The sequence below is a fragment of the Ammospiza caudacuta genome, chromosome 2 (assembly GCF_027887145.1).
Source record: "Ammospiza caudacuta isolate bAmmCau1 chromosome 2, bAmmCau1.pri, whole genome shotgun sequence".
Classification (NCBI taxonomy): Eukaryota; Metazoa; Chordata; class Aves; order Passeriformes; family Passerellidae; genus Ammospiza; species Ammospiza caudacuta.
In genome coordinates, this window is record NC_080594.1 from 32,050,351 (window position 1) to 32,073,778 (window position 23,428).

The window sequence follows — 23,428 nt, forward strand, 5'->3', positions numbered from 1 at the left end:
GCCCGCCGCGGGCCCGCCCACCGCGATCGCTGATTGGCCCCTGCCGGCAACGTCACCGGCGCGGGCCGCCCGCCCCCGGACGCGTGGGGCCGCGGGCCCGCCCCGCCGAGAGAACCGCCGTACCGGGAAGGGAAGGGGCCGGCCGGGCCCGGGAGCCGCCGGGAGCGGGGCTCCTGCCGCGGGCACTCACAGGCGGGTCCTGCCTCACAGCCGGGACAGGGGGTACACAGCCCAAGGCCGGCAGCAGAGAAAGGCGTGGTGCACAGGCAGGGGGAAAGGAGCTACAGAATCAGAGACTGTTCAAGTGAGGGCGCAGAGGTTTAAAGATCATCTAGCCCAACACCATGCCAAGGGCAGGGACACCACTCCTGAGACCAGATTCCTCAAGGCCTTATGGCACCTGGCCTTAAACACTGCCATCTACTGCCCTTCTCAGAGGTGTAGGATACCCCAAAAGCTGCTCTGATACTGCAAAAAGACATGACTACATCTTCTTTCAATGCTGTGACCACATACTTACCCCAGTACACTCATGATACTAGAGACAACAAAATAAAATACAAGGAAACTTTATTTTTTCAGTTTTATCAACGTTTTGCTCTGTTTTTTGTTGGTTTTTCATTGTTGTTTGCTTTTGTCTTCAAGCTGCTTATTAGTTGACAAGTCCGGTCAGTTTTTGTATTAAAAAGGATTTTGATGGAGGTAGCTTTGTCTCTGTCCTGGCTTTTGCTTGGTCTTGCCTGCACACTTGTCTCAGTAAACAAACTCAAAATAAAATTAAGAACGAAAACTGGAATTCCAGGCGGAGGCAACGAGCAATGCAGCCAGGTTCTCCATGTAACAGACATGGCGCTGGGGCCTCCAGTCACTATGTACAGAGTCCATCATACATCCATCCCCCTCTCTCCTAAACACACTCCTTGCTCCAACGGGCTGGCTGCAGAGGAAGGAGTTTCTTCTCCTTCCAGAGACCTGAGCAGCAGCTTCCATGGAGGGAAACAGCACCCAGTCAGGAATGTCAGGCAGAGGGGTAGAGTGTGAAGGGGTGGGCTAGGGGAGTCACTTCATCTTGGCCGAAAGGTCAACAGCACTGGGCCAGGAACTCACTGCTGCTGGGCCACCTGCAGGGCGAGAGAGGAGGAGCTGAGAACTCCCGGGCTGGTCAGGGAGCCCAGCCCGGGCCCTCCCCCCGTGGCTCCCGTACTGACCAGAGCGGGTACGTACTTGTTGGGGCGGGGGCGGCGGCGGGGGCTCGCTGCTGCGGTTGGCCAGGCGGCTGAGGATGTTGCGCTCCGACATCTGGAGGCGCACTGCCACGGGGGGGATGCGGGCAATCGTGGCGGGCAGACGGGTCACATCGGCCTTCATGTCACTCAAAAGCTCCTCCAGCTGCTTCAGAACTACAAGAGAAAGGGACATCTGTTCGGATGGGAAAGGGACAGCCCAGAGGGGACAGCACTGCTGAACACCTATCCCGCCCCTGTTTAACACACCGCATTACCTTTGTGCAGCACGGCATTGGCTGGTTTATTCCCCGCCATCGATTCCTTGGATAGGTGCTGGTGGCTCTCAGCCAGGCATTCCACCTCTGCAAAACGTGTGTTCAGAGCCATGGAGGGGTGAGATGGGTCTTCGGACATGTTCAGATAGGCAGCTCGCCGCAACTGCTCCTCGATCACCAGCGCTTGCTCCAGAAGCTGCAAGGTGAGGCAGCAATGAGTCTTTCATCAGCTGCCTCAGAGGGAGCCTTGTCTGTGCCCCCAGTCTCTCCCGATCCAATTCCCCACCAGCTCATAAGGTGAGATTGTGTAGCTGAATCTCTTTCCACCAGACAGTTTTACTGACTAGCCCAAAACAGTAAGGGCTTCATGAAGCAAAGTCAGATACACATATTGGGTTTAATAGACTACTGCAAGTCCTCTAGTATCCTAATTCCTCCTCTGATTCTTTTTACCCATTCTTTATGAGGCAAATGGGATGGAGATTACTCCTTGAACACAAGGAAAAAGTATTCCATCCTATTTATAGAGAGAATCTAGAATCTTGTAAGCATTTGGAAAAATCAGCTGGAATCCTGTCAGTGCAGCATGTATCATTCAGTCTGTAGTCAATCACTGTTTTACCCAAGACTGAGACCTACATGGCTTTTACCTGATGGCAAATCACTCCCACAACTAAGCTATGTTCACTCCTAAAGAGGATGAAGCAGAGGCTGAAGGCAGCCCTTCCAGCAACCAGTGCTCTGTTCAGGTACACGGAGCGCGTTGTAGCAGACTGAGCAGAAGCTGTGATGAAAACAGCCACTTGAACCTTAAGCCTCTTGCTTACCAGTTCTTCAATAAACATTTGGACAGACAGCACTTAATCAAGCTAATTTCCAGAAAAAAGGGAGCTCCTATCATGGAGCAACTGCATGCTCCTGAGACATACTGCTTTTTTATTACCCTAATACAAAAGGTATTGCATACATCTTTCAGTTTCTTGGTGGAAACTCAGAAGTGCAAGAACCTGTTCTTAGAGATCCAGGCAGTTATCACACTAAAGAGAAATCCTTACCTTAAATCTCCTTGCCAAAAACTTATTCTTTATTTCCAGGAAGTTACCCCTGTTCATCTCACCCTTGAAGGGTTCATTGAGGATGGCGTAACGTGGATCATTCTGAATATCCTGCCAACGGGCATAGCCATGACTGAGATGGGATGAGCTCAGGCAAACAAAGGCAGTGAAAACAAGGGAATACACAGCCCAGGCAGTACTGTTCTCCAGAGGGAGTGGGGAAAGGGGGTACAGAGAGGGGATGAACAGGAGCCAAGGAAGGGGAATGAGAACTATGTCCTGCTAAGTCGTAACTATGCTGCAGGAAGCTCCCCCTCCCACCATCCCTTTCACTCTTGTGAAGATAAAGCACTCTCTCACTTAACCTACACCAGTCAGACCCAGAATGGTCACTTTCAGCGTGACAAGTCATGTACAAGGTGGGAGAATGTGTCTGTCATGGCAAGGATACTTGATAATCCCAGCTAGGAGCCAGTAGTCGTGACGCCGATGCCAGATCTCATAGGTCTTCTTGGTGACAGTGGCAGCCCGCTCCTCATTCTGCCAGAGGGAGTGTAGTTCTGCAAAGGCAAGAGACACCAGAACAGGTGGAAGTTATTTCACAAATACAAGCAGGAGCTTATAAACAAGTTCAAGTAGATAAGGATCACATACCAGTGAAACCACCATCTGCTATGTTGAACATGAAGCGCTGCTTTACTGCCTTCTTGTGCCTTTCATCTACTGACTCTTTCAGCATCTCTCCGTTCTGCAGCATCACCACATCTCTCTTATCATCGTCCTTTTTCTCATCTGTACACACAAGAAATTTTTAAAACAACATGGCAGATACTGCAATAAGTTGGACCCACAATGAATCCTTGCAGAAGAAGGGCTAAGGAAAAGAAGGGAGTTGTCATGCCTCACCTTTCTCATCCAGAGTGATTATGGGAGGGTCAGGAGGATTCTCAGTAGCTGCTCTGTCTTCCACTTTCTCCACATCAGCTGCAGGAAAGAAGGGGAACATGAGATGCACAGGAACATAGCAAGTCCACAGTTTTGTTCTTTGAGCAGCGAAACCCAATACTATACTGCAACTTTCCACTGATTTTCTACATTCCAGTCTATTTCTTTAGGATTAAGTGCTTTGTACCTTTGCTTTCTACTTCCATTGGTTCATCTGGTCTTTCCTTCACTTCCATTTCCTCTACTTTCTTTTCATCCACTTCTGTGGAGTTCACTGGGGATTTTGCTTCCTGGGGTGGTGTCTCCACAGGCTGAGCACACTGCTGAGGACAGTGATCAGTGAGACACAAAGTATAGCAGTGCACGACACCAGAACACAGTCACAGTTGTTTGAAAAGCAAAGACATACACAAAATTGTGAGGCTAGTTCTGAGGACCAGAGAGTTATCTTCAAGTATCACTCTAAAAACTCATCTCTGCCTCAACTAAAATGACGAGGAGGCAGAAGTAGAGAAATTCACAATTACAAGGCAAAAAAGCCAAAACTCACCTCCATAGGGGCCTCTGTTTCAGTAGCAGAGGCACTGAGCTCCTTCTCTGGTTCAGAAGGCTCTCCTTGCTCCTTAGCACTAGCTCCTTCTTCTACTTTTACTCCATCTTCTGTGTATTCCCCATGCCCCATTCCCCAGAGCAGCACAGGAGACAAAAGAGAAGTAAATCAGTAAGGTCCTTCCCTGCTACCAAGACCACTTCTTTGTTCCCAGAGATCAGGCCCATCAAAATGGAACTAACATGACTCCCTTTTCCTGCCCACTACAAATGCTGGGCTTCTCACTGATGCCAGCTCATCCCAGGAAAGCCAATGTCCTCTCTTGCCTTTAAGGGCTTGCACATGTCTTTGGCAGCCCTCCTAACATGAGAGTAAGTTGATCTGCGTCCAGCCCCAGACCCCAGCACCACAGTTCTGGTGCGGGGAACAGCCAGGCCAAGGCCAGGACGCAGGGCTGTACAAGAGGGAGCCCTTACCAGGGGGAGGAACAGGGGCCGGTGTGTTCGGCTGCGTATCCCCTGGTGTCGAAGGAGTTGGAGTTTTGGGGGAGGGTGAGCTGGGCTGTGACAGTTTCTTGTTCTCCTCTATCTCTGCCAGTTCTGGCATACTCCAGCGGCCGTTCACATGCTCGAATTCCTGTACCTGTACAAGGAGAGAAAGATGTATCACTGAAAGAGTCTCATCCTTACACCTGTAGAGGCAGAGCACTGAGCACACAACAAAAGTAGGTGCTAAAGAAGAGGTAACTCTCCAGCTCAAGACCCCGGTGACTACAGCTGTATGTATGGCCAGCAAAGGCCACACAGCTCTGCCAGGCACTCACCTTTTTGCGTATAAGCGACATGACCCCAATGCGAGTAAGGACGTGCTGCCGAGAAAGACCTTCCCGTGGGACCCCATCTGCAAAGGTCTCGGCACCATCAGCTCCAGGTTCACATAAATGGCGCATGAACAGCGAGACATAGGCCCTGCAGGGATTGAGAGACAAGCAGTTAGTCCATAAATTGCATTATCTGGAGACACGCACTGTCAGACCCCTGCCAGCACATAAGGGAAATTACCCCGAGACTCTTAACTCAGAGTAAGAAGTTCTGGACCTCCAGGGCTCCTTCAAGGGAGAATTTCCTAACAGAATCACTATGTACATAGAGGACACACAGCTTACTCAAGAATCTTGAGCCAGAAACAGTCAAACGCAAGAAAGACTCTGTGAGAGTATTCCCCTACATGATTGTAGAGCCATGCTACTCCTATAAAAGCATTTAGTTTTGGTGACCGAAGAGTCAGATCCAAGTAAGAGTTACCAACAATCCCAGTTTATACTTCAATCTCCCACAAAGAATCAACCAATATATTAAGGAAATGTAGTCTCCAAGAAAAGGCCCAATTCTAATTCTTCCCAGACAGGTCTAGCTGCTATCACAGTCTTCCATTCCTGCCTACAGCAAACTCACTTGAACTCCTTCTCTGACTTGCCACGAAGGTCCCGAACAAGCCACTGAGTGGTGAAGGCATCCTGAGGTGGCATTCCATAGCGCATGATAGCATTGAGGAAGGCTTTCCGCTGGCGAGCGTTGAAACCCAGCACCTAGAATGAAAGAACAGACATATAGCAAGAGGAATACAGGAGCAGCTGGGGTGCAAATGCCTTCCCTGGCACAACTTACCTCGATGTTCCCTCCCACACGGGCCAGTAATGGAGGCAGAGGCTTATCCTTGTCATTTCTGAGGCCCTTGCGGCTAGGCCGACGAGCTGCTGAAGAGAGAAATGCAGCTAAGTAAAGAGACAATGCACACAGCGTATTTCTGGGAGAGTACTGCCCCAGCAGGAGAGCACCACAAAACGGGTACATCACCCAAATCAAGTCCCAGCTGTTCCCACACTCAAACCACCCCAGGAACTGTCTGCAGTAGAACTTACCTTCAGATCTCTCATCAAAGTCCTCGTCCCCTTCTTCAGAAGCAACTGAATAGTCTGACTGATTATCTGACTGGTCATCCTGCCAGTCTGAAAGAAAAACAGCACGTGAGCCTGAGACGCTACTCCGTTACTTCCCAGCAACACATACTTACACCCGCTTTTCCCTCAGGCTCCCATGGATTTGTACCTCTATCCTCCTGTGAGCCATCGTTGTAGTTCACTTGCTTGCGAATACGTTTGCCCTTGCCCAGATTCCTGGCCAGATCCTCCTGCTGTTGCTCATAATGGTGACGGAGCAGCTTCTCCCAGTAATCAGGATCTACCGATTCCTCCTGCTTGATAATTTCCCGTTCAACCTCCTCTTCCTCCTGGCAGAGAGGTAACCAACTTAGGGCCCTATGATCCAAGTCCCAGCCTGTCATAGCAGATATATGCCTGCCTGCTTAGCCTTAAAAGCTTCAGAGCTCAATTAACTTAATTGATCCTCCATCACTCAGGAGAATGTATTAGCTGCCATCCACCTCATACTCACCCCCATCTCCTCCTCACGAACCACATACTGGGCCACCTTGAAGGAGCTGAGATATTCATTCATGCCCTGAAGTTCAGTATCTTCTGTTTCATCCTGGTTCCGATCCAACAGACGCTCAATTGCTTTGTCATCGTAGTGGATGACGCTACTGTCCTCACCTTCTTTGTTATCCCCTGAAAGAAGAGTACAGGCACCATTGCTGTATGGATCTCAACAGACTATGAAAGGGAATGCCACCCTAGACCCTCTCTGTGGAGCTATAATCAGCATTGTGTCTACAGTCTCTCACTAAATAAGGAGCCAGATGTCCCCACCCCCTTCACTTCTACTCCCAGGCACTCACCCCCCTCAGTAGCTTCGTCCTTGAAGAGTTCTTCAGTGCCAAATTTGAGAATGTCATCAAGCTCCTGCTTGGACATGGAGCCTGTCTTGGAGCCCAACCCTGGTCTCACTACCAGGTGAGTAAGCATCATTTTCTTCTTGGCCACCTGAGTGATACGCTCCTCCACCGAGGCCCTTGTCACAAAGCGATAGATCATCACCTTCTTGTTCTGTCCAATTCTGTGCGCACGGCTGAAGGCCTAGAAAAGAGACGTGCTCAGAACCATCTACAGCTGCACAAGCAGCAGGTCTGACATACCCCACCTACCTCCACAAGCCTCTCCCACCTGCCCTCACATTCGCTCTTAGCTTTAGTGAAGGCTGTGCTCTAGAAGATTCCTCCACTATTTCACTTCCCATCTTTACCCATCCTCACTGCTCCAATTTTGCACATTACTAGAGGGGAAGTTTCACACTCTTTCACTCTTTCTGATGATTTAATGTTTTCTCTTCATCAGGATTACTCCATAATGAGTGATCCCATTCAGACTCACCTGGATATCATTGTGGGGGTTCCAGTCTGAATCGTAGATAATCACAGTATCTGCTGTGGCCAAGTTAATACCAAGACCCCCAGCTCGAGTTGAAAGCAGAAAGCAGAACTGCTGAGCTCCAGGAGCTTAGATTAAAAAAAAAGAGAATAAAAGTAATCAAGAGAGTGTGTAGTACTCAAAGAAGAATTTGTAATTGACCCACATCACCTGACAGGGAATTGCTACTAATGTAAGATTCCAGGAAAGCAATAGAAGACTTGGGGCACAACAATCCCATGAGTATTAAGCACATACAAGGCAAGCTTTCATTTTACAGAAAAAGTAGGTAACTGTATACCATTGAAGCGATCAATAGCCTCCTGACGCATGTTCCCTGTGATTCCTCCATCAATCCGCTCATATTTGTATCCTTCGTGTTCCAAAAAATCTTCCAGAAGGTCCAACATTTTAGTCATCTGCATGTAAGAAAAGCACCAGCACAGAGAGTGAGGGACACGTGGATACCAGATCAACAGACTTCTTTCTCAGGAGAAGTATTCCATGCCTAAAGGTTTTTCTCCATATACCTGAGAGAATATGAGCACCCTGTGACCTCCTTCCTTCAAGTTCTTTAACATCTTCTGGAGCAGCAACAGCTTTCCAGAGGCTCGAATAAGTGCACTACCATCATACATGCCATTTGGCATTTTTGGAGCTTCCTAAAAAGAAAAAGAGAAAGAGGAAATAAGGTGCAAAGCACAAAAACAGCTTGGAGGGATGTAACTTTGCCTTAGCCCCCAGCTGATGCTGGCTCCCCTGACCTTGGCACAACCACTGCCCGTATGAAACATCAGTGCTACCCTGTCTCTGTTCTCTTGCCATTTGACTCCTACATACCCTCCTCTTTTCTTACTTACTCCCTACTCTTTCAGTCTTCACCACCTCACACGAGTCAAAAGACAGCTCCTACCTATCACATAAATGTGCTAGAAAAGAAATGGCCTTTCAGCTTGCTGGATCTAAACAAAGACAGGATGAAAAAAACCACATGGAAGCAAAAGGAGAGAAATGGGAATCCCTCCATGCCTCACCTAGGGATCTAACTGGCTTATAGGGAATTTGCTCATACAGAATAAGTCACTGGACATACCATAGCAGCCACAGGAAAGAGGTAGGGGTGGTTACAGCACTTCTTCAGATCCATAACAACATTGAGCAATGAGACTTGGTTACCACCACCTCGTGCATTCAGTGCCTCAAAGTTTCTTGTCAAAATGTATTTATAATATTTCCTGAAAACAACAAAGAAAATAAAACAACTCAGCCAGTTATCATGAGAATGACTAACCTACTCTTCTCTTGCTAAACTCTGCACAGCTTCTGGCATTACTACCTAAGTGAGTGCCACTGGCAGAGCTATCTCTTTATCTCTTACACCAGAGCTCAGGATTAGCCCTTCCTCTGCTCTAGTGGCAGCCACTATGCAGAAAACCCTGCAGAGTAAGGATAAGGCTGCTTCAGCCTCCTCTTTGAAATGGCAGAGCAGAGAAACAACAGCTCAACAGCAGGTGCTCTCTTCATCCCCACACTCACTTCTGCATGGGACTCAGCTCCACTCTGACAATGAGCTCAGTCTTAGATGGCATATTCTTGAACACATCAGCCTTGAGACGCCTCAGCATATGCGGGCCCAGCATGTCGTGCAGCTTCTTGATCTGATCTTCCTTGGCAATATCCGCAAACTCTTCTAGGAAGCCCTCCAAGTTACTGCAGGGAAACACACTCAGCAAACGGCACAGAGGAAAAAGAGCAAAAGAGCAAGCGAGGGGAAGGGAGTGACAAGACAGGCAGGCTGACTGGCACTGCAAGACATACTGGAATCTCTCGGGTGTCAGGAAGTTCAGCAGGTGGAACAGTTCCTCCAGGTTGTTCTGCAGGGGAGTTCCTGTAAGCAGCAGCTTGTGCTGGAGGGAGTAACCATTCAGCACACGGAAGAACTGGAAAGGAGAGAGCAGGGAACAAAGTGGGAAAATAAACCAAAACACACACACACAAATACACCAAAGGCTCATTAAGTCATAGGCTTACAAAAAAAAAACTAGAAAGTTGACACCAATCTAGGGTTCAATTTAGATCACATCAGCTGTTTGGACAAGAGTTCCAAGTAGTTCACGTTCCAGCCAGGGTTACTAGACTGATCTTATTTGGATCATTGTTCTGCATAACTAAATCATGACTGCAGCAAATCCTCTGAGCCATCAGGTGCAAGTAGGTTTCCTTTGCTCTTACAAGTTACAATCTCTTTCAGATCACAAATCATTTCTAGACTGCTGTACTATGTATTTTTTCTTGTTAAATTAGTGTTCCACATTCCTACAACTACTCTGCCTTGAGAATTCTAGAAATAACTAAGTCACTCTTCCTATTCATATCACTCCTGGCAGTGTTCCAGAGCCCTGAACAAGCAGAGGAGAAAAAGAGCTAAGGGTTTAATAACGTGTTTTGAATTTGCACTGGCTTTCACAAAAATGAAGTAATTCCAGACAGATGTAGTGAGCAGTTAAAAGTACTGCACTGAAAAGCACAAGGGTACCATGTTCACCTGTACAATTTAACACTAAAACAGTAATTTATTATCAGTTTGGCCATTTCTTTGCTTACCTTACACTTAGCATGATACAAGGTCAAACTTAATGAAAGCAGCTGTACTAGGTGGCAAACAAAAAACATGCCACTTGTGTTTTGGTTATTGCACCAGAAGAGTACTTCTAGTGGCTTCCATAGGGATTTATCTTTCTATGTAGTTATAGTTAAAATATTTTTATTTTGGAATCAAAAGTGGAAGTTATTAATTATATCTGCAAAACTTTAGGAGATGACCCAAATTTGTCAAGAAGCACTGACCTAATCTTATCTTGCAGCCAAACACCTATAAGCTGTTCTTATAGGACAGGAAACTGCTGTAGAGAAATATTTAATGGTTCTGCATAGTGTCATAGTGTGAGCTTGAGCCTTTACCTCCTCTTTCAATTAATGAATATTAATAGTAAGCATTCATTCCTACTTCCAATGGTTTCAATGCTAAGCACAGAATGGCATCCAGTCTTAGTGCCTACAATAAAACAAGATCTAGAAACTGAACTGCATGCACAGCTGTGATGCCTCAGGAAGATACCTCATGCCAAGATCCAAAACACTAAAGCCATTTAAACAAAACAAACAAACAAAAAAGAAATCAAGGAGCAATTTTTTTTTACAGTCTCCAAGAACCTCTAAAGCCAGCTTTCCAATAATAATTGGTTTTGGTGTACTGAGCACTGGAATCCAGCTGAAGACAGGCAAATCAATACCAGAATTAAGGCACAAGGCCCACCTAGGGAAGGGCTGGATTAACAAAGTACAGTCAAGTCTACTCAATTCAAACAAGCTTAGTTAAGGTGCAGGCTCATATTAAAGCAGCTATATGGCTTTCAGCACCTACCCAGGCATTTTTAAACACCTCTGCCCACCTTCAGTTTCTGTAACACCTAATTAGTTCTGCTACAAAGCCAGATAAACACAGAGAGCAAGCCTACTCTAGAAGCAGAGTAATTCTGCTCATGGAGCATGTTTTATGCTCAGCATGGTAAACCTTTACAGAACAGAGGTGGTGCAGGTATGTGATGCTTTCAGAGAAATCATTTTGTATTTGAAAGCAACAACCCCATGCAGGTGTTTCTGTTTTTCAGTCTAGACCAACTGCCCATTCACCTGGAAAGAAAGCTGTTTTAACCAGTGATCTGTATAAGTAAAGTTGTTGCCAATGATGACTGATCTCCAAATACAGGCTGTTGATTTTTCTTTTCGTTAACACATCAAATTTACTACTGAACAAATGACTAAGAGCTGTCTCTCTCCCCTGCAACATATGCCATGCCCATGAGCGACCTATGCTTCTCTGTACCTTAGACTGGTTGTTCTTCAGTCTGTGAGCTTCATCTACAATGAGACAGGCCCAGTCAATAGAGCCTAGTATGGCCATATCAATTGTGATCAATTCATAGGAGGTGAGAAGCACATGGAACTTGACAGCAGCCTCCTTCTGCAAAGGAAAAGGATGAACATGTAATGGGACAGAGGATGTGGTGTTCCTCCATAAAGTCACCCTGATGAACCGCAGCCAACAGCACATCAAAAAACTTTCATACCTGCAGTGTCCTGTCACAAGACTCAAAATGCTGCCCAAACCATTTTAGCCTTTTAATTCCCTACTGCTCTCAACACATGTAAGTCTCCTCAACTCCCTCAGTACCTGCTATTTTTGGACAGATGCCAAATATTCTAACAAAGATGTTTAACAAGTAAGTAGTGAGTAGAGGCATGTTAGAGAATTGAGATTTGGAGAAAAGTGGCTCATCAGAAAGCTAAGACTTCTAAAGATAGTGTACCATGAAACTTTAAATTAATAGTAATACTTAAGGCTGCTCTATTTCAAAGGAAGGAAATGAGTCTGCCTCTGCCACTGAAAATGCTCTAGCTGCCATCTTGGTTTTACCAGGAAGACTTCCATTCTACAAGAAGTAGCCACCTAGGTCAGTCTTCCTTCATGTCTGGGCACAAAATGTAATTTCTCACATGTCTGGGTATGGCCTGTCAGCCAATTCCTCAGGATGAAAAGGTTCATACTTTTTTTGTATATTTGTGTTTTACACACAGCAGCAATTCTGTCATCAGCTTAGATCTGTAGAACTAAAGATGCAGAACTTCACAAGTTAAATAGGGAAGACAGAGGGACTTGCCTAGGGTCAGTACTACCTTAGTCAACTATCTTTCTCCAGTACTAAATCAGTTCAAACTAGCGGGAGTATTTAAACAGTCTATAGCAAGAGTCGGAATGTCCACTTGTCATCAATTTGCAATTATTTCCCCTTGGAAACCACATGCATAATCAGTTCTCAGGGACAGCAGAGTATCTGAATCTCAGCTGCTCAAAGTTAGTTAACTGCATCTCAATTCAGGCTTGTGTTAAAGCAGAGCTCTGTACCTTCATTCTGGATGCTTTTTTGCCTCCACGTATGGCATTATCCTCAAAAGTGAACTCATTCTCACGGATGATGGCCCGGCTGTCTTTGTCCCCAACATAGGTCACTACATACATGTCTGGGGCCCACATCTCAAATTCTCGTTCCCAGTTGATGATTGTGGACAGTGGTGCACTCACCAAGAAGGGACCCTTTGAGTGGCCCTACAATAGAGTCAGTAAGAGCATTAGATGACTGCAATCACTAATACAGGCAGCCTCTCCCCGAGCAATGACCTCCCAGCTCTCACCTCTTTGTATAAGGAATACAGGAACACTGCTGTCTGCACAGTCTTTCCCAGACCCATCTCATCAGCCAAGATTGTATCTGTGCCCTGGGCCCAAGAGAAGCGCAGCCAATTCAGCCCTTCCAGCTGGTAGGGATGCAAGGTCCCCCCTGTTACATCGAGGTACTCGGGTTGCCGGTCATATTTCACTGTTGGCTGTAGTGGAAAGAAGGAAGAGTTTCCTCAGATAGTTAACAAGAGTCCTTTCTTAGCCACCCTTATATTCACTAGTACAAATGAGGCTTCACAAATGACAACCAGACTAGCAGCAAACCCAATTTCCAAATGGCCAAAGGCATCCAACAAGAAGCCTTTTCTTTTTTTTTGTAAAACCCTTTTCACCAAGAGCTAGGGAGTCTGACCCAATGGACACGGTGGACCTTTGTCTGAAGGCTCCCTAATGCCACTTATTCTTCGGGCTATGAGGGAACTCCAAACCATATGTTGTTCATTCCTCAGTTTCCTATTTATCTGCAGGCTCCCCAAAAGAAGCAGTTCTATCAGATGGCTCCAAAGCAAAAAGCAGTAACTCACATCTACTGTGGGAGTCTCAGGGGGTCTCTCCAGTTTCCGCATCTTCACTTTCTTTAACTTCTTACCAGGCCGGCCCTCTTCACCTCGCATCAGCTCCCTATGCAGACACAGGCCCAAGGACACATAAGCTTAATGGCTTTTTATTAACAGATGGAGCAAAAATTACTGCAGAGAACAGAAGATCAATCACCCAACTCGAACAGGCTCAAGAGAACAGGGCTGGAACCTTCATGGTAGAGAGGAAGAAGGTCCCTGCCCAAAGGGCATAAAGCACAAGATGCTTCTTGCCCATTTCCATCTATTAATCCAGCTAGTGCTAAAGGCTGACATACTGAAGTACTTTCTCTTGAGGGAAGGGAAAGGAAAACAACCTCTAGATACTTCTACCTGTGATTCCAGTAGGCTTGCTTGTAGAGGTCATAATCTTGAATATCCACATCTTCACTTTCCCAGGATGCCTGGTCATAGGGTAGGTCTCTCCATTTAATCAAATAGTGGACATTCCCCTTCTTATCCACACTGCAGAAGAAACCAGTAAGTCCCAAGCACAGTGAGATGGCAGTATTCCCCCAACCCATTCAAATGGAAGGGAAGAACTCTTAGTGAAGCAGCAGAAACAGAACAACAATGTCTGTCATACCAACAAAGAACTCCCACTGTTTCTCCCAGTCATACTGCAGTTTAGCTCATCCCCTCTCCCTTAGCCCTGCTTAAGGTCTTTGTTGAAAATCCTCTTTGTTACACCCCCTACCTATGATTAAGGATCCTGTGGATCATCATCCACTCAGGCTTGATCCCATATCGATAGAAACGCTCCTCCATCTCAGCATATTTGGGGTCCTTGTTTTTTCTCTTTCGGCTTTTCTCTTCTTCCCCTCCAAAGTCTCCCGAGGGAGGCTCATCCATATCATTTTTGCGTTGGTAGTTACGAAACATGACCTGGCAGTGCAACTCCAGCTGCAATCAGGACACAAGCAGTCAGTAGGTGTTTCAGCCTCAAGTGTCCACCCTCATGCCATGGTTAGATTCCTGCACTCACCTGCAACTCGGACACCCAGGAGCAGTGCCAGTAGGACATGCCCTGCCATTTGACAAAGAACTGCCTCTCAGGCCGACCCTCCAGAGGCTTTGGTGGTGGAGCATTGGGGTCGGCGTCGGGCGGACGTGGTGGCGCAGGGCCCACTGGGGGCTGACCCCATTTCCAGATCAAGATCTTCTGCACCTTTCCTTTCAAAGCTGGGCACTGGGAAGTTAAACAGAGCTTGATGCATCACAGTGTATGTACTCTAACATGTAAGCACTGAAGAGCAGAAAGAGTCACTTTTATGGTTTCACTACACAGATAGAATTTGCTAGGCTTGATGAGCCCAGTAGTCTGTCCAACTACGACTTCACTGAAAGTCCGTGCAAAAAAAAAAAATCTGCTGTAGAACTAAGGGCCCAACATATGCAGGTTTTTTTTGTTCCTCACCTTATGAAAGCAATTAGCATCATTTATACTACCTATTTCAAGAAATTTCTGGGAAAGCATAGTATTTCTCCTAACCATCTACTAAGAAAGGTCTTGGCACTACAAAGCTTACAACAGTGCAAAACCAGTTTGTCTCAGTATCAGTTTGAATTACTTTAAGCACTGAATTTGCTTGCACTTGATATCCTGCCTCTACACACATACAGGAGCCCAAAAAAGTGATCCATGGCATGCTGGACCATATTACCCTGCATGTGGACAAATCTCTTGAGACCCAACAGCTGTAGCCTGGCTCTTCCCACTATCTGGAGAAAGCAATCAAGGCACAATACAGCTACAAAAAGTCAGGCCTTTAAGCTTTGTGACAAAAGCGTGTGAGGAGACAGTCTTCAAAGGACCATGTATTTCCACAGAAATATGATGATCCAAAGGGATTTGATCTATCACCAATAGGATAATGGTACAAGCAGAAACTCACAGTGCAGCGAGGACACAGCCATTCTCCATTGGGAATCTCAGGCAGCGGGGGATTCAGACAGTGGATGTGATAGGAGGAAGGACAGGCATCACAGCACAGCAGCTCTCCTCCATCCTTGCAGACTCTACAGAACTCCATATGGTGGTCATCCTCTTCCTCAGCATCTCCCACGACATCCTCCAGGATTTCCTCACCTTCAGAGTTATCCTCCTTTGCTTCCCACTGAATGCCCTCTTTTTCCTTTGGGAGACATAAATCAGAAAAACAAAGTCATTATTTCATTACCACAGAAACAACCCCAAGTCACTTGACATCCCCCTCATACATGATTTCTTGCATCATTTGGGGAATCCAATACTCACACAGTGTGGGCAGCTCCACTTGCCCTCTGGAGCTTTCTCCATGTCTGGGTCCAGGCAAACCATGTGGTAGGCACGAGGGCAGGTATCACACAATATAATTTCTCCTCCCTGCTGGCACACCTCACAGTAGTCCTGGTGATCAGTCTCATAGCCATCCACAGCCACTGTGGAGTCCTCCTCACCTGCAGAGGGTGATGAGGAGTTACTGCAGTACAAGCCACAGGTACAGGTTTCCTACAGCCAGGGAGAGTTTTCTCCCAAAAGCCTACACAACCATCTAAAGATCCAGAATACAAAGCTCTTAGTCCATAGAAGTAAACAGAGTGAGAAGGAAGACCTGGAAACAGGAGCAAAACAAGTCCCTTTGTGCCCCCTTCCACCCATGAAATAAAAGGTACAGTTAAGGCCAGGAAAACTCATTACTGCATCTGTTTCACTAACAAAGAACTCCTGAAAACTTCTGAAAACCTTTTCCTTATTCAAAATAACATCAAGTTCTTCCTTCACAATCAATTCTCCCTCAAGTATGCTATTAAACATCAAAACTCCACACAGACTTCTCTCTCATCTTCCTACACACTTAGCTGTGCTTGTCTCCAACTGGTTACAAATATCTTTACCTTTCTTTTTCTTCTTCCCAGCCTTGAGTTTTTTGCGACTGCGGCTACTACGGCTTGTAGATCCGTCTGACACAGAGTAGCTGTTGATGCTGGCATCATCAAAGTCTGACTCCACATCCAGATCATCATCTTCACTCTGAGGCAGGTAAGAGAAAAGATTTCTTACTCCAACACACATGCTGGGGAGCAGCTATCAGACACACCCCCAGGATTACTAGCACATCATGACCTCCTCCTCACAAGGTCAAGAAAGGAGCATCACTTACTGATGATCTTTTACGCTTGGAACCAAATCCTCCCAGTTTGATTTTCAGTGGTGCCACCTTCTTTGTTTTAGGTTTCTTGATATCAGGAATACGAGGACTGGCCTTTGGCTTCCGCCGGGCATTGGGTCCTGGGAACACAGGAGGCAGAGTCAGCAGGGCTATGGCCTTGACACCAGTCACATTTTATCCTCCTGCCAGACTCTTCACTCACCTTTGCCCTCCTTTGTCTTGGCTTTCCTGAGTGGCACATCTACAGGGGGCTGCGGCAGGACAGCATCCACGTTTGTCACCATACTCTCGACTACTGCAACGGCTGCAGCTGCAGCAGCTGCCACAGATGCACCTGAACTTCCCTTGAAGGGGTTGTTGGTGCTAAACTCCCTCCATTTGGCTCCCAGGACCATCATCATCTTCGACACTGCTATTTTAGGGTTCTTGGCTGCAATAAGTGGCCTGTGAACAGTTAAGGAATGAAGGAAAGGTTACTGAACCACCCTGAAATCTAGATTCTTCCTCCCCACTGCCACCCCCATCAGCACGTTTATCTCAGCTACATTACTTTCTAATCTCTGATCTCAACAGCCAATGATCTCCCCACTCTCACCCTTCACTATGTGAAAGATGGAAATTTTTGGGTGCAAAAAAATGGCATTTAGCATAGTAGGGAAGAAAGGGGACTGGGAGAACTTGCACCATCTCAATGACTGAAAGCAAAAAAGCTAGCAATCAATTATTTTACTGTTGCTTCAGTTTTCACTCTAGGTACTACACTAGTGTGCACTGAGGCTTCAAAATCAAGGGATCTAGTTTTGCTAGTTTTGTCCCATCTCTTTTTTTGTTCCCAAGTCATTTCAAGTGTAGGCTTGCAGCTCACCTGACAAACTGGCTGAAAGCTTTGTAGTTGGTGAGTGTGCGGTAATCCTCCTCTGTGAAGATGTGATCAATATCCTCCATGCCCCAATCTTCCAGGAGCTGAGCGGATGACTTTGGCTCCTATGAAAAGAGAATCATGGCAACTCTAAAGAGCAGAGCTTCCACACATCTCCCACATTCCACAGATGACCCAGGGAATTTTTTTTCCCCCCACATCCATTTATCACTACCATAGGACGCAGCTGCAATAGCAGATCAGTGGAAATGGAAAAAGTATTTGGATGCAACATAAATTCCATGTGTGCTTAAAGTAGTAGAGAGGGAAGACTGCAAGGACGGAAAAAGGTGAAGTCAAGAGGGTCTAGTGGAAGAAGAGACTGCACAGTCCCAACTCCCTGTGCAAACACTAAGGGAGAGCACAGTGATCCCCCAAATCAGATACAACATGGGAATGAGAAGCAAGCAGGCAGCAGGGTAGCTTGTTACCTTTGAGTCATCATCTTCTTCCTCCTCTTCCTCCTCCTCCTTGCGTTTGGCTTTGTTTTTCTTTTCCTTCTTGGGTCCTAATTTCTTCTTTTTCTTCTTCCCAGGGGTATAATCACTGCCCTCACTGTCAGAGCGCAGAACCTCTTCTTCTTCCTCTACAAACTCATTCCCCTCACCAGAGCTGTCCCCCAGCTGGGGAGGGACGGAGAGATCAGCCATGAGAAAATAGCCTGGATAAGCACTAAATACTGTTTTCTCCCCAAGCTCCACAGGACTCATTCAAAAGATTGCTGATATCAGCCAACACAATAAGCACCCTCACCCTGTACATCCATATTTTAGAGTGTGACCTTAGGCATCCTTTTTCTTACCTCCTTCTTCTGACGCTTGCTGAGCTTAGGAACTTTGGGTTCCTTCAGTTTCTTGGGCTTCTTCTTCTTCTTGATTTTGGGAGTGTCAGCTTCTGACAGAAGCTCTTCTTCTGGCTCTTCTTCAGGTTCTGGATGTGAAGAGGTGACATGTCTCATTCAACCCCCTTCTGCACAGTACAGCATAGCCCCCCTTGTCTGCTTCTTGCTACGTACTTACAAGCAGAGGTGGTTACAACTCTTACTGTTCACAACAGATACTCAAAAACTGTATCCTAAGGTACCACCAACATGGTTTATCCCCCTCCCAACACCACCTATTTCCACAATCTTCCTTCTCCAAGCAGAACTGTACTCAGAACTTGGGAACCAGAAGTTTGCCATAACCCAACAAGAAGACGGAAGAGCATAAAACAGATGGCCACACCTAAAAGGGGCAAAACTGAATTCATGTGAGAACCTGAGTAGGATACTGTTTCAGTCCATGGATCTCCAGGAAAAAAACATCTAGCCTCTTCAGCAGTACAGAACATCCTACAGCTGCATGCAAAATACAGGCCAGTAAGCCACTACTTTTCTTCCTCCATAGGAAAGTTGTTACTCAGCAACTCTATTCTGATCCATATTAGACAGAACCTTCCCCCAGCCCCAGCAGCTAGCAAGCCGCCTGCCGGGCCCGAACACACGTGCCAGTTCCCCAGCAGCAGGGCACACTCCCATCTGCGTGCCCCCGTTCCTGGCTGCCCTTGGCCCGAGGGGCAGAGGCAGCCAGACAGCCCTTCCTTCTCTTTGTGGCAGGCTGCGGGAGCAGCGCGGCCACCCGCCCTCCCCGCCGCCCCGCCCACTGCACACAGCCAGAGTCACTCCTTCTCCCTCCAAGGGAAAATGGCCTCCTGACCACCCGAGCTGGGCAGGATGGAGGAAGCCACAAGTCAGAGGAGCTACTGCAGCCGGGGTTGAAACAGCACAGACAGACATCTCAGAACCTGGAGTCCCATGCCTGGCCTCTGCCATAGTCCCAGCCAATGGATATTTCTTTGCTGCCATGGTACTGCAACACCAGGTCCTTCAAGGATCATGCATCTTCTCCCCCAAGTTCCGTTTTAGAGCCTCTAATGACCCACCCTTTCCAAGGTATCACCTAAACTGCTCCATCTTGCAGTGACTTTACCAGGTTTTTTGCAAACATATTTTCATTACCGATAGTCCCATACTGCCCAAGATCTCAGAGGTGCCAGAAAACTCCAGAGACAAGGCTTAAGAAAAAAATGCCAAACAAACAAAACCCCAAAACTCCACCACACCATCTTCCCTCCTCCAGTTACATTTCTCCCATATGACACAACACTCCAGTTCGAGTTAGTAGGAAATCCCACACTTGTCCTACAATTGACTACATCCATCACTCATTTTTCACAAGGAAGTGAAGAATCCAGATGCATGTCCACAGAGCAGGTCATCAACAGCAGCAGCAACAAAAAAAAAGCAAACCAGAAGAAATCCCAGGGCTCTAACTTAAGCCTCATATTGATGATGAGGATGCAAATACAAGGGGAAAAGCAAGATGCAAGGACTAAAGAAAAGCAAAGGTGAGCAAGCAGCACAGAGTAAGAATCTTCAATAACTGGGTGTGGTGATGAAGGAAAGTGGGTCATGCAACAGCCCAGGGCAGTTTTCTCTGGACGTCAGCCGGTCTTAGCTCCCAGATGAAAGCAAGCCAGGCAACCTGCCCTTTCACAAACTACCTCCTCTTCCCCCTCCCCATTCATGAAAAGTGAAATTCACAAGCATTTCGGTACCCTGTCAGAATTGGACGCTCTGCCTCCACCCTCTACACCTCCTCCAAGCACAGGCCCTGACAACCTGCAATGGCTTGGAACAAAGTCAGCTCCACCTGACACAAAGCTTCGAGCCTCTCACTTCAAAGTAACCCTGGGACTCGGATATCAAAAGCATACCTGTGACTTGCAGCAAAAAAAGCAAAACCAAAACCATTCCCCAACACATCATGCACTTCACATATTCAGTTTGAGACAAATATTATCCCCACTCCACATGCATGCCCTGCAGGCTCCCCATACCTGGATGCTGGGGGATAGCGTTGTTCAACAGGATCTCCATCTCATCATCATCACTGCCCCCTGAGCATGGTGACGGAGATCCAATGCCCGAAGCCATGTCCTCCACACCGGGGGAGGCCTGGGCTTACACAGGTTATCTGTCGTCTTCTTGCCAGTCTGGCCAGTACTTCACTGAAAAGAAAAACAGAAAGTTACAGCAAACCTGAACTCCGGTCTCTCAAGCAATAGTGCTACTAAGAGGATCTGTGAGAAAGCTTAGACAGCAACTTTACTGGCTTTGGAGCCTATGGATAATAGAATCACCGGCAGGCAGCAAGTATCAGTTTAGAGTTGTGATAAAGCAGGCTTTGGAGACACTAGATATTAAACTGAGTCAGCAACTCATCGCTGGCAAGGAAGCCAAAACAGCTGTCCTAAAGGAAAACTCTCCTGTCCTCTGCAGCCAGACGCGCTCGGTTATTTCTGCCTTGTGCCGGGAGAAGGCAGCGGGGCAAGCAAGGCAGCCGGGCTTCCAAGGGAGCCCCGGGGCCAGCGGGTCGGCTGTCAGCGCGGTGCCCTGGCCAGCAGCCCCAGCCCGCCCCGGGCTGGCACTGCAGCGCTGGCCCAGCCCCTGCCCGGCCGCCGGCCGCACACAAAAGGCCGGGCGGGCTCGGCGGCCCCGCTCCGCCGCCCCCGCCCGGAGCGGGGCTGCGCGGCGCAGGGCGGGGGCGGGGGGCACCGTCTCCCGGGCGGGGGCGCGGGGCGGGGCCGGGGAAGTCCGGCGGGCGTGCGGCGAGGGGCCGCCGCTCCCCGGGGGCCGGCGCAGGCCTGGGCTGCGGGCACCGGCGAGGCGGTTGCGGGGCGGGGGAGGAGGGGTCGGACCCGTCCTGCGGCCGCCCGGGCAGAGGGACGGCGCGTCCCCGCAGGAGCTGCGGCCGGAGCCGACGGGGCGACCGGCAGCGAGACGCGTGTGCCGGCCCGGACGTCCCAGGAGGCGGCACATGATGGCCTTGCCCGCCCTCGTTCCCTCCCGGCTCCTCACCCGGCTCCGGACCCCGGCTCCTCTCTCGCCGCTGCCGCCGCTGAAGGGAAAATGGCTCCGGCCGCGGCACCGCCTCTTAAAGGGGAAAAAAACCCGGCTAGGCCCCGCCCCCTCCCGCCTACATCCCATAATATGCCCCAGGGCCCCGGCAACAGGCCCCGCCCCCGTCTCCCCGGCAAGCACACACCCCCTTCCCCCCCACCCCGACATCCCATAATACTCACCCTCCCCTCAGAACTTCCCACTCACTGCCCGGCCCGGCATCCCATAATAATAACCACCCCTCCCGCCGGTAACATCCCATAATACTGCCTCCCCCCGCCCGCACCTTCACCCCGAGAAACATCCCATAATACTCCCCCACGCTCGCACCCCTTCGCTCCGGCATCCCATAATACTGACCCCCACCAAGAAACATCCCATAATACTGCCCCCCCGCCCCGCGCGGGACCCCACGCGCCGGGGCAGCGCGCCCCCCCCCGCGCCTCCCGGGGCTGCCATCCCATAATAGGCATGTCCCCCTCCCGCGGGGAGAGCGCGCTGGGGGGGGGGGGGGGGAAGGGCGCACTGTGAGGACCCCCCCCCAACATCCCATAATAGTCACACCCCGAGCACGCACATCCCATAATAGTCACACCTCCCCACCTCCCCCCCGCCTCGCGCCCAGGCAGGCATCCCATAATAGTCGCCGGGAGCCACCGTCCAGCCCGGCATCCCATAATACTCGCGGCCGCCCGCCCCGCACCCGCACCCGCGGGGCTCCGCCGCCGCCCCCCGCCCGCCCTGGCCGGGGGCGCGGGGCCCGCACCGGCCCAGCCCCCGCTCCGGCACGGGGCCGACCCCTGGCACCGCGCGGCCTCCGCGCACCTCCCGCCCTCCTGCGCGCTGGCACCGGCCCCGGGCACAGGCTCCGGGCACCGCCCTCCCACCGCCGACCGCCCCCGACCTCGGGGCTGAGCTGAGCGCCCCGCTCGCTTCCCTGCCCCGTCCTGCCGTGCCCATGCCGCACGCTCCGCCCGCGGGGCCGCAGGACCCCTCCAGGGCTGTGCATGCCCGGCGCGGTCAGTGCCACCGCCGGCCTGTGTGCCCGCAGGGACTTTGGTGCCTCCCCTGCACCTCGAGGCTTCCTGGCTGCTGGTACTTGCAGATGTACCTAGCCCAGAGATACGCGTTCTCCCAGGCAACTAGAGACAGGACCAGAGCATGCAGTCTCAAGCAGTGCCAGGAGAGGCTTAGGCTGGGCATCAGGAGGAATTTCCTCATGGAAAGGGTGATCAGGCATTGGAATGGACTGCCAGGGAAATGGTGGAGTCACCATGCCCAGAGCTGTTTAAGGAAAGGCTGGATGTGGCACTTAGTGCCATGGTGATGTGCGGTCAAAGGTTGGACTTGATGATCTCAGAGGTCTTTTCCAGCCTAACTGATTCTGTGATACACGGTGTGTCCACATACTCCATTCCTCCCTGTCACCCAGCACCCTGCTGCAGCCTCCAGCAGGAAACTCATCATCGATTTACACAGACGGGAACGGTCCACAGGTATAAGTATACTCCAATTATGCACATGCAACTGTATCATTAATTTCCCATTAAACAAAATCACATCCCATAATGCCGCCTGATCCTCTGTTGAGCATTTTCACAACACTATTAATCTCAACAAAGAGGCGCAGTCCTGTCCGTCTCTCCCAGTCAATGTGTGGGTGTCAACAACCGCGCTTGTTGCTCCGCTGTCCCACGCCTGGTGGTGCGTGTGCAAGTTTTGTCCCGCCACAGTGAAACACGCCGCAACACAAGTGGAGGATTGGCTGTTTACAGACTGCAACAGGTCCCTCACAGATCCTGTAACACAAGCCGGGCTTTGTCTCTGAAGGCTCACTGAAAACAGGTCCACGCACACAGCGGGCACACAGGTGTTCCATAATGCCATCCCACCACCTCGCCCGTGTGCCAAAGCGGCTCTGGATACTGGCAAGCTCTCCCTTACCTGTGCATGCAGGCCCTGGCCGCCGCCTCGCACGGACAACTCTGCTGAGATACCAGCAGGCTGCACCACCACATCCGCGTGCCCATCTCCACTGCGTGCTCCCGCTGAGTTCCACAATGCACAATACATGTGCAGCCACTCTGCAGCACGAGTTGTGCCTCCCGTGCCCTCGCTCCCA

At 49.3% G+C, this 23,428-nt stretch overlaps 1 protein-coding gene and 1 non-coding gene across 11 annotated transcripts; both read right to left on the minus strand.

Annotated features, from left to right (window-relative positions):
* Window positions 1-553: 553 nt before the first annotated feature.
* Window positions 554-21,338, minus strand: CHD4 (chromodomain helicase DNA binding protein 4). 10 transcript variants are annotated; one of them, XM_058800080.1, is made up of 40 exons: window positions 21,265-21,338; window positions 20,244-20,414; window positions 18,166-18,293; window positions 17,795-17,986; window positions 17,310-17,428; window positions 16,647-16,888; window positions 16,436-16,563; window positions 16,170-16,305; window positions 15,550-15,731; window positions 15,188-15,427; window positions 14,278-14,481; window positions 13,990-14,195; window positions 13,626-13,757; window positions 13,239-13,335; window positions 12,669-12,860; window positions 12,382-12,582; window positions 11,302-11,439; window positions 9,234-9,355; window positions 8,952-9,125; window positions 8,509-8,650; window positions 7,946-8,077; window positions 7,717-7,834; window positions 7,380-7,504; window positions 6,848-7,085; window positions 6,505-6,677; window positions 6,160-6,337; window positions 5,973-6,083; window positions 5,719-5,807; window positions 5,506-5,639; window positions 4,875-5,019; window positions 4,528-4,693; window positions 4,052-4,161; window positions 3,689-3,824; window positions 3,463-3,540; window positions 3,211-3,348; window positions 3,008-3,116; window positions 2,557-2,689; window positions 1,502-1,697; window positions 1,209-1,400; window positions 554-1,121 (listed from the first exon to the last, which is right to left on the minus strand). In XM_058800080.1, exons 2-40 carry the CDS (start codon window positions 20,338-20,340, stop codon window positions 1,060-1,062), a joined length of 5,835 nt encoding a protein of 1,944 aa, XP_058656063.1. In that variant the 5' UTR covers window positions 20,341-20,414; window positions 21,265-21,338; the 3' UTR covers window positions 554-1,059. The 10 variants fall into 10 exon arrangements, with proteins under 10 accessions (XP_058656063.1, XP_058656066.1, XP_058656068.1 ...); XM_058800083.1 differs by having other exon boundaries at window positions 5,719-5,804; window positions 5,973-6,059; window positions 6,160-6,340; XM_058800085.1 differs by having other exon boundaries at window positions 1,225-1,400; window positions 3,689-3,821; window positions 5,973-6,059; window positions 6,160-6,340.
* Window positions 4,363-4,501, minus strand: LOC131555009 (small Cajal body-specific RNA 11). Its single transcript, XR_009274504.1, has one exon. It is a non-coding gene; the product is annotated as a small Cajal body-specific RNA 11 (non-coding RNA).
* Window positions 21,339-23,428: the final 2,090 nt, after the last annotated feature.